This window comes from Ursus maritimus, unplaced genomic scaffold (genome assembly GCF_017311325.1).
Source record: "Ursus maritimus isolate PB19 unplaced genomic scaffold, ASM1731132v1 scaffold_1, whole genome shotgun sequence".
NCBI lineage: Eukaryota > Metazoa > Chordata > Mammalia > Carnivora > Ursidae > Ursus > Ursus maritimus.
The window spans coordinates 18,632,458-18,643,626 of NW_024423343.1; the positions used below are offsets into that span (position 1 = coordinate 18,632,458).

The 11,169-nt window shown below is 48.2% G+C and overlaps 1 protein-coding gene across 1 annotated transcript in view; it reads right to left on the reverse strand.

The window, feature by feature from the left end:
* The window catches only part of LOC103662754 (sterol 26-hydroxylase, mitochondrial), a 34,996-nt gene extending 24,597 nt beyond the window's left edge, over positions 1-10,399 (reverse strand). The window contains exon 1 of the mRNA XM_040640537.1: positions 9,651-10,399. Coding sequence (XP_040496471.1) covers positions 9,651-9,914 — 264 coding nt within the window. The 5' untranslated portion in view covers positions 9,915-10,399. The remainder of the gene's footprint in view (positions 1-9,650) is intronic.
* Positions 10,400-11,169: the final 770 nt, after the last annotated feature.

The window sequence follows — 11,169 nt, forward strand, 5'->3', positions numbered from 1 at the left end:
TGGCCTGTTCAGTTTACTGACTCGCGGACTCCACAGGGAGGCTCTTGGCACAGCAAAAAACCCCCAAGAAAACAGCAAATAAATAGCCCTGAGGACAAAAGCAAACTCACCAGCACCACGTACTGTTTTGCCAGTATCAACAAGCCTCCCCTACAGGTTGGTAGCCAGCAGCTGGAGAAACAGGAGAGAGGTGACTGTCAGCACGGGTCGCTCCTTTGCCTCCACTGACAGATGCGGCAGAAAGGAGGCCCACGTGGGGTCAGAGGTGAAGAGGAGCCCCGCTGGGACAGTCATGTCTCAGGCCTGTCAAAGTGTCATCAGGAATTTCGCCCCAACCCTGTCCCACAAGGGGAATTCACATTTCCGAGAGACAGAAGGTGCTAAATGATTAACGGCATTCCCCGGTTCTCCTTGCTCTCAACCTGGCCTTGAATGACCCCCAAGACCAGACCAAGCCCGTGGCTCCACGTGGACTTGGGATGAGCAGCGTTACTTGTATTTTTTATTATGAATATTTTAATGTGGACAGTTAAAGAAAATAACGTTATAAATACACACGTACCCACCCACCAAAATTAAGAACTGGTACTACTTGTCATAGTTGCTTCAAACCTTTTTCAAAAATGAAAACACTTAAAAAAGAAAAGAAAACATTTCAAAGTCTCCTTATCCTTCCCTTCACACTCCCTTCCCAGAACAACCACTATCCTGAATTTGAAATGTATCCTTCCTGTCAATGTTTATATAATTTCACTACATCTCTATGTGTCCAGTGACAGCCTAGAGTATTTTTGTGTGGTTTTCAATTTACAGAAACAGTATTCTACTGGACCTATCGTTCTATAGTCAACCTTGTTTTTGAGTTCTATGCCGATACATTAAAAGCTTGCGCATTCATTATGACTGTCGTATATTGTCCCATTGTAGGACTGTATCACAATTTCTTTAACCTACTCATGGGCATTGAACGTGGTTCTGAATTTTTGATTTGACAACCAAAGCTGCAAAAAAAAAAAAATGTGGTGCATGTGTGCAGCCATTACTGCAGTAATCACAAAAATGTCTGTTTTTATGCCAGAAGACAGAACTGTCTTAAGTCACCAAGACATGTACTGGACCACAGGCCGTAAGAATTTCCCTCGGACTTAGGACTCTAGACAAACAATGGGCTGAGGGGAGAGGGTGATCCAAGAAAAGGCACTGCCTGGGACGCCCTCAGAGGGGCTGTCGGGGCAACAGAAGCACCGCCCACCCGCCACCTGCAGCCCTCACCCACCCAGAGGCAAACTGCGGTGTGCTGAGCGCACTTTGCCTGCACACTGGGCTGGTCACGGGCAGAATGAGTATTCCACGAACAAGGACTGTGCCTTCAGCAGTGGACGCGGAACTGGAAAGAGGATGGAGCACAGAGGTGGAAATCGAAAGTAAGGACCCGGAGCCTGTACCCAAACAAGGTACAGGAGGAAGGGCCATCAGAAGACCTCAAAACATTATGGTTGACCAGGAAGCACGTGGTCAGCCACGCATTTATCTCCTGCTTTCCAATCTTTGGCTGTTGTTGTTGTTGTCTTTTATTGTAATAGGTAATTTCATTGTCACAGGGAAAACCTGGGGGAGGTCCAGAGCAGTCCTGCAATAAAAGACAAGATTTCCTCCTAACTCTCGTCTCCAACACCAAGACCCCACACAGAGGCAACCATCATTACCAAGTTCTTATGCATCTTCCCAGAGAGATTTTATGCACTTACTAAACATATATATGTATAATGTAGTTTTGTGCCTTACTTTCTTCCCATCTCTTAGCAGACAACTCGTATTAATACACACAGAGCTGCAGTCTGTTTCAGCAGTTGCATAAAATTCCATCGTATGAAGATACTATAATCAATTAGTCCCTTACTGGGACATGTACGTCATTCCAATCTTTCCCAATCAGAAATACTGCTACCTTGACTCGGTATTCTCTTTGACCACAGAATTTTATCTGTAAAAATTCTAACAGTGCAGTTGCTAAGTTAGTATGATTCCCACTTTTGACCTTAATATCTGGTTTCAAATTTCCCATCCCTGAGGCTTCAAAGCCATCCACCCAATTTGGCCATAGTCTCAAGGACAACCTATCATGTCTGCCAGATGACACTGAGAGCCAAATAACGGTAACTAGAGGATAATCTCTGAAAGGCTGGATGGGAACAGGAGTCCTGGGGCAGAAAACCCACCTAATCAATGGTATTAGCCAACCTGAAGAAAGAATGTGTTAACAGAATGGGAGCGGCCATTATAAAACCCAGAAGAGGGGAGCCAAGCAGCAAGAATTTGGCAGCATTCATCTCTCAAGAGAGATACTTAATCTAATGGACAGGCACCAGAGATGTACATTCAACCAGGTTTCTCCAAAGCCTAGATGAAACTTCCTTCCATAGGATTCTACTCCTTTCATTCTGGGGTCTCCACACACAAGCAGTCTACTAATGGAATGACTATATTCTCTCCCTAGGTACCTGGACCCTAGGAAAAGGATGTGGCGGATTAAAGATGGCCAAAGATTTGTCGACACCCTTCCCATTAAGAGGCGAGGTCTATGTCTTCCCCTCTAGAATCTGGGTGGGCTCTGTAACTGTTTTGATGGGTAGAATACAGTCGAAATGACGCTTGCCAGTTTTTAGGTCCAGGCCTTAAGAAACTGGCAACGTTCACTTCCTATCCCTTGGAAAGTCACTTTGAGGGAAGCCAGTACCCTGCAAGAAGTCTGACCATCCAGAGACCACACTGTGAGGAAGCCCAGGCTAGCCACATGGAAACAGAGAAGGAGAGATACTCAGCTGCTGTGGCCAAACCAGTCCAGGCACCAAACATGCGTTTGAAGAAACTACCTTGGAAATTCCAGGCTCAGGAGTCATGACGTGGGGAAAAACTGAGGAAGCCAGCCAAAAGCCAGGCCCGAGGCCCGGAAACATGGCCCCACTCGAGCCATCCCAGCCATTGCCAGCCATTCGAACTGAAGCCCCCTTACACTGTGAAGCTGAGATAAGTCAATTCCGATGCTCAAATTCCTGACCCCCAAAATCAGGAGTAACAAAATGCTGTTTAAGCCATTATGTTTTGGGGCAGGTTGTTACATAGCAATAGATGACTAGAATATGAGGTTTCTGTGTGATGGAGTATTAAGGTCCCCAAGAGGGCCAGCTTCTCCAGGAAATAAACATGTGGGCGCTCCGGTCCACAATTTGTTTCTGTCTGTTTGGCCAATGCTGGTCAGCCCCTAATAGTCATCCCATGCTGAATGTGCTGATAAAATTTAGTTTCTGAACTTGAAAAGCTGAGACCTGAAGGGTCGGGCTTACTCCATCTGCCCACCGCCCTCACCATCTCTTCTTCGCTCCATCTAATGTCGCACAACTCAGACCGAAGAGCTGAGGAGAGCCTCACAAACTTCACCACCAGGTGCAGCCACTGCTCGGTGTCCCTCACAGTCCTTTGGCTGCTACGTGAAATTTATTATTTTTTATTTTTTACTTTTTTTAGAGAGAGAGAGAAAGAGCAGGGAGGAGCAGAGAGAGAAAAGGAATCTCAAGCAGGCTCCACGCCCAGCACAGAGCCCAATGTGGGGCTCCATCTCACGACCCTGAGATCATGACCTCGGCCGAAGTTAAGAGTTGGACGCTTAACCAACTGAGCCACCCAGGTGCCCCTGAAATTTATTTTTCATTAAACATTGCTGAGAACTTTCCCTGTACCCAGGACTGTGTCTGGCACTGGCAGACTCAGAGGTGGGAAAGACATAGGCCCGGCCCTCAGAATTTACGAGCCCAGCTTCTAAGCCGTGTGAACAGGTGATGGTATTAATAGACCTAAAGGGAGAAATAGGCAGTGATACAATAATAGGAGGGGACTTTGATACCCCCCCGACAGATCATCGAGACAGAAAATAGATAAGGATATATTGGCCTTAAATGACACAACAGACCAGACGGACTTATTGGACATATACCGAACATTCCATCCAAACACAACAGAATACACATTCTTCTCAAGTGCACATGGAACATTCTCCAGGAGAGATCACATGATAGGCCACAAAACAAGTCTTAACAAATTTAAGAAGATTAAAATCTTATCAAGCATCTTTTGTCACCACAAGGGTATAAAATTAGAAATCAATGATCAAAAAAAAAACCTGGAAAATTCACAAAAATGCAGAGATTAAACAACAGGCTACTGAATAACCAAGAAGAAACCAAAAGAGAAAATAAAAAACACCTAAGGACAAATGAAAATGGAAATACAGCATGCTAAAACTTAAAAGAGGAGGGGGTGCTTGGGAAAAGGAGGCCGGGGCCTCGAATGTCCCTGTAAGGAGTTAAAAGCTGATTCCCCAGGCCCTGTGGGGATTCCTGAGCAGGGGAACCACACATGCTTTTAGGGACACAGACACGGCAGTGATGCATGCATAAATTACAGGGGCAGACTGCGCAGCACGGGAGACCGAGCAGGAGGGGGCGCCCGGGCACCATTCCTTCCCACAGTCCCCACAGGGCTGCTCCTGCTGCCGGCCGAGCCACAGCCAAGCAAGGAGGCTGACCTGGCGCTGGAGCGGCCGGAGCTGCTGGAGCTGGACACGACATCCTCTGCGTTGGGCAGGACAAAGCCCGCCAGGTGCAGAAGGTCACGGATCATCTGGCCTTTGATGCTGACGTCCAGTGGAGAATGCGAATGCAGGCTTCAGGGAAAGGATGGAAAGAAAGGTAAAAGCCAGAATGTATGGGATGCAGCAAAAGCGATTCTAAGAGAGAAATTCATGGTGATAGAAGCTTATGTCCAGAAACAAGAACGATCTCAAATAAACAACCTAACTTTACACCTTCAGGAACTAGAAAAAGAACGACACACTAACCCCTAAGTTAGCGGAAGGAAGAAAACAACAAAGATCAGGATGGAAATAAATAAAATAGAGCCTAAAAAGACAACGGAAAGTATCAATGGAAACAATCCGCCTCACAAATGGGCAGAAGATCCGAGTAGACATTTCTCCAAAGAAGACATCCAGATGGCCAACGGGGACAGGAAAAGACGCTCAACATCACTCATCATCAGGGAAATGCAAATCAAACCACAATGAGATAGCATCTCACACCTGCTAGAACGAACCTCAAAAGGACGAGAGATGACAAGCGTTGGCAAGGACGTGGAGAAAAGGGAACCCTCGCGCCCTGTCGGTGGGAATGCAAACTGGTGCAACCCTGTGGAAGTGTACGGAGGTTCCTCAAAAAATCAAAAATAGATTACTCTGTAATCCAGCAATTTCACTCTGGGTATTTATCTAAAGAAAACAAAAATAGTAACCAAAAAGATCTATGCACCCATGTTCACGGCAGCATTACTTACAAGAGCCAAGTCCTAGAAGCAATGTAAGTGTCTGCTGATGGATGAACTGATACAGAAATTATGGTGTATATTGGGGCGCCTGGGTGGCACAGCGGTTAGGCGTCTGCCTTCGGCTCAGGGCGTGATCCCGGCGTTATGGGATCGAGCCCCACATCAGGCTCCTCCGCTAGGAGCCTGCTTCTTCCTCTCCCACTCCCCCTGCTTGTGTTCCCTCTCTCGCTGGTTGTCTCTATCTCTGTCGAATAAATAAATAAAATCTTTTTTAAAAAAAGAAATTATGGTGTATATACAATGGAATATTATTCAGCCACACGAGAGAAAGTCATCTTGACATTTATGACAACATCGATGGACCTCGAGGGCATTATGCTAAGTGAAGTAAGTCAGAGAAAGACAAATATTGACTGATCTCTCTTCCAAGCAGAATCTAAAACAAAACAAACAAAACCGAATTCATAGATACACAGAACAGACTGGTGGCTGCCAGAGGGGGCAGGTGGGAGGGGGCGGAACGGGTGGAGGGGGTCAAAAGATACAATTTTCCAGATACAAAATAAAAAAAGTCCTGGGGATGTAACATTCAGCCTGGTGACTATAATTATTAATGCAGTATTGTATATTTGAACGTTTCCAAGACAGTAGATCTTAGAGTTCTCATCACAAGAAAAAAAAAGTGTAATTATGAAAAAAAGAGAGAGAAACATGCATGTGAAATGACAGTTACGTGCACAGGGCAGTGTGGGGCCCACAGTAAGACCTACAGAGTACATAACTGGTCTCATCATTCTCTGGGCTGACCTCTTTCAAAGAAATCACTTTAATATAAATCTCCATACAAATTCAATGGATGTTCACATTTCATTTTTCTAGCACTCTTGGTATTATTTAAGAAAGAGAAAGGAACTGCATGTATGGACTAGCACGATTTTCACATGTCCCAATCCCCACTCCACCCCTTAAGTCCTACGACGCTTCTCTGAGCTGATTTTATTATTTTTGTGCGTGATACACAGTTTTCGACAACTGACGGTACAGGGGATATTATGATCAGCCGCCCCTATAGCAACTCCACTCCTCTGCCTTGTGCAATCCTCACCTGGCTTAGGTGGGAGGGACCCCAAGCCCCGCTTTAGGGGCGAGCCTGCACGTGTCTAAGCTACTTAGAGTTTGCCCCTGGCCACTATGATGGGTTCAGAGGCGGACAATTAACCCAGGTCATCTAACTTCCGCAAGACAGCATAGCTACCAGAACTGCAGAAAAACAAAACTATAGCTTTGATGATCTCATGAGGCCCCAGAGCAAACTCTATAGCTGAAGCGTATCCAACTATTACACTTTTGGGTTCTGTGAGCCAATAAAGCTCCTCGAAGCCAGTGTGAGTGGCAACCAAATAAATTTGAACTCATGCACAGTAGGTCACTGAAATGTATACTCTGTCTCAACAGGGGTATTGGCTGGGCTTTAGGGATGGGCAGCTCTCCGCTCTTTATTAACTCACACCAGCCACATGTAGCAGGAAGGGCTAATATATTTTCCATCGATGCCCTGGGAAGGTTCATGCGACTCCATATCTCTGGGATACGAGGGCTGGAGCCAGGCGGCTCTCCTCAATCCTAGCCCTGGCTGCTCCTTTAAAAGGTTACACATGGTTCATTCCCCCTTCTGTTTACCCCCCCCCTTCATTCTTCCCTTCCTTCTCCTACCGATCTTCCTATTTCTTACGTTCCATAAATGAGTGAAACCATATGATATTTGTCTTTCTCTGCTTGACTTATTTCACTTAGCACAATCTCCTCCAGTCCTGTCCATGTTGCTGCAAATGTTGGGTAATTGTTCCTTCTGATGGCTGAGTAATATTCCATTGTATATATGGACCACATCTTCTTAATCCAGTCATCTGTTGAAGGGCATCTCGGCTCCTTCCACAATTTAGCTATTGTTGTCATTGCTGCTATGAACATTGGGGTGCTTCAAAGGGGACGGGGTGGGGGATTGGGATAGGCCAGTGATGGGTATTAAGGAGGGCACGTACTGCATGGAGCACTGGGTGTTATACACAAATAATGAATCATGGAACATTGCATCAAAAACTGGGGATGTACTGTATGGTGACTAATATAACAAAATAAAAATTATTAAAAAAATAAAGTATAACTTGAAAAATAAAATAAAAGGCTACACATGCCTGGGCTCTTGGGTGGCTCAGTCGGTTAAGCAGACGACTCTGGATTTATTTCTAGGAATCCATCTCAAAGAAAGAGTAAACGGGGTGCCAGGGTGGCTCAGGTGGTTAAGCATCTGACTCTCGATTTCAGCTCAGGTCATGATCTGAGTGTCGTGAGATCGAGCCCCACATTGGGCTCTGTGCTCAGCATGGTGTCTGCTTGAGAGTCTCTCTCTTCCTCTCCTTCTGCCTCTCCCCTGGCTCTCCCTCTCTCTCAAGGAAATAAATAAATAAAATAAAAGGCTACACATTCCTGGCTTTCTCCTGCTTCCTCCTCCACCTTCTAGGAGGGTCTAAAATTTCTTTGGTAGTCACTGCTCCAGAGATAATCCTAGGCAAAACTTTCCAGTAAACATTCACTAAGAAGTGATGAGAAATTCTTAGTCACCACCCTCGGGGCATTCCCTGCGCCACTCATATTTCCGGAGGTTAAATCAAGTAAGAAAAGTTTACAGGACTCTGGTTTCTTGGTTTTACTTGGTTTCTTGAAGCTGAGCCCGGAAGGAATGATTTTGTAACCATCTCTGAGTGCCTTGGGAGCTGCCCACCAAGTCTTGGAAACAGGAGCTACCAGGGAAGGGCTCAGAAGACAGCAGCAGCCCGATTGGGTGCAGAAGATGCAGGTGCATGGAAACTGGTCAGGTTAGTGCTTCAAAGCCTCAGAGTCATTTCCCCCCTCACCCTCAACTCCTGGTCCAGCTTGGTCTGGAGGGTGGCTCAGATACGTCCCACCCGAGCCTTTGTCCCCTGAGGTCCTCCCTACCTCTCCTGTCTGGCCCATCCTACTGCACACACCATAACCTGGACAGTGTCCCTTGGAGGCCATCTTCACCCCATGCCTGCTCGAGGGCCCACGGCAGCCCCTCAGAGGAACTAGGGCCCTCAGGCTGACCCGGAAGGCCCTCCTCAAAGGCCTGTCCTATCCCCAGTGCCCACAGCTCCTCTGAGTTTTTGACTACTGACCAGCACGGCTACATGGTACCAGCCTGCTCACCAGACCAGCCAAAGGCTTGCCTGTTCCTCTTACCAATCACTGATAACCACACATGTGCCGAGAGGACAGAGGAATCAAAGGTCCCACTCGGCCCCCAACCCTGGACAGGCTTCCCCTCTCAGGGCACTCAAGTTCTCTTTCTGAAATTAGCTGTTTATTGACTTGTTCATACCCCTGTCCTCCTTCTTTCCCCAAAGGAGCATATAAACCCTGGGGTGTAAGCTTCCAACTAAGCATATAAGCCATGAGGGCATTGGCCACCTTTCAATGAATCCCAGCACTTGGAAAAAGGCCTGGGGCAGAGTAGATGGGTTTATCCTTAGTAATAGTCATTAGGAAGCCAGATCCCAGATGAATCTCTTCAGTTCATTTCCTAAAACCTCTCCAACTAAACCCACGTTGGGTTTTCCGGTCTCTGTCGGTGGATAGTGGGATATCCATCCATCCCTGCCTCAGTGTTCCACTGGATAAACTCTTCTTACTGGACACTGATTCCTTAGTAACAACAACAACAAATGCACCTTTTCCTTAACGTCTATGACTGCTTTCACTCCCTGAGAAGTGACATTTTTCTTTCTATGGAAAAACCTATCTTGCAAATTGCTGGATGCCTGTAATCCTCCCCGAAGCCACTTCCTTTGGAAGAAGTCTGTGGTAGCCAACATTGTCCCAGAATTAACTAGTGGTTCTACCCCATCTGGCAGCTTGGACGATGGCATCTGTCATTCTGTTACCAAGACAGTTCCAGCCTCTCTCAAGCTCCATTCGTTTTGAACCTGGCCCCCCAAGTCACCGCCTCCCTGGTGCCCTCCCAGTGCATACCCCTCCTGGACCTGTTCATTTCAGTCCAAAGGCTTCTGTGCACTCTTCACACAGAAGCCCTACAGATGTCCAGTCTGTGACCCTAGCTCCAGTGGGTCCTGAGCTAAATCCTCGTGTCCTTCACTTTTTTGTCCAACATCTCTCCATCTCCAGCTTCTCTGTCCTGGTGCTCACCCCCCACCCCACCCCCGCGGGCGCCGACCGCCCCCACCCCCACCCCGTACCTGGAGCTTGTGTAACCGCAGAACGTATCCTCGCACTAGCAGCTGGAATAAGAAACGCAGCTGCCCTGGCCCTGGAACCTCCTCCAGGGTCCGCAGCCTCTGGTCGCCAGGCCCGTTTCCAGGAGTCTCGGCGGTAACCGGGACGGCGGCGGGGATCGCGGCCTTTGCTCTGGCCCCGTGTGGGCAGAAGCCAGGGGGGGCCACCCGCGTCCCCAGCAGCGCCCACCGCAGCCTCGCGCCCCGCAGCGCAGCCATGCGATCCATGGCCCGCGCCGCTGCGCCTTTGCACGGCGAGTGAAGAGCGTCTGGAACCCGCTCAGAGATCGATCCGGAGGGGCGGGTTCAAGGGCGCCAGAGGCCGGGGGTGGGCCGGGCGGAGGCCGGCCAGGCCCCTTACTGTTCACTTTTCCTCGCGGTCCTCAGTCTCTCCAACGGGACCTAACGAACACACAGAAGCCACCTCCTCCAGCCGTAAGCCTGCGGCCCGGGGCAGGCGCCGGCCAATGCCGGGGCAGAGGATGAACCCCGGGATTTATCGAGACCCCCAGAGCGCCGATCGCGGCCGCCTCTTCCGCGCGTCCCCACCTTGCACTTCCGCGGACTCGCAGCGAGAACCTGAAGTTCTTTGGTCTGTACTTTGATTCGCAGTACAGCAAAGTTCTCGGAAGCCCGGGCCGCTTCCAAGGCCAGGAAGCCCCAGCCAGCGAGCCGGGCCCTCGTCTGACCTGCAGGTTCGCCACCGCACAGCGCCCTCGCCCCAGCGGTCCTCGCTTCCCCGAGAGCAGGAACCGGCTGCTGAGATTTAACTGGCCTCTGGCTTTTCCTAATGCCCACCCCCCCGCCAGCCCCGAGTTGATCCCGGAGCCTGAGCGTCCAGCGACGAGAGAAAAGAAAAACAAACAAACAAACAAAAAAGAACCCAAAAAAAACAAAGGAAGCAAATTAAGCAGAGCACAGCAAAGAAAAGAAAACCAGCCCCGTGTCCAAGGTCATCTGATTCCTGGGGGCTGACAAACAAATTTAAATAATAGGGATTTGTTAATGCAATTCTCTTCCCTCCACGCTCCTAAGTCAGCTAAGGCAGGGCTTTTCAGACTGTAGGTTGAGCCCGGATTTAGGGACTGCGACCAGAGGTGTTTTTTGTTTTTTTTTTTTTTTTAGATTTTATTTATTTATTCGACAGAGATAGAGACAGCCAGCGAGAGAGGGAACACAAGCAGGGGGAGTGGGAGAGGAAGAAGCAGGCTCCTAGCGGAGGAGCCTGATGTGGGGCTCGATCTCATAAGGCCGGGAAGGCCGGGATCACGCCCTGAGCCGAAGGCAGATGCTTAACCGCTGTGCCACCCAGGCGCCCCAACGACCAGAGTTATTTTTTAAAAAGATGGAAAAGAATAAAAAAGTTCAGAAAATGCTGCCAAGAAGAAAGAGTAGTGTTTCGTGAATCCTTTGTCTCCTATATATTCAAAGTATATTGAAAAGTTATTTCTATTTCAAAAAGTTAAAAGCAGGATGGTAAAGC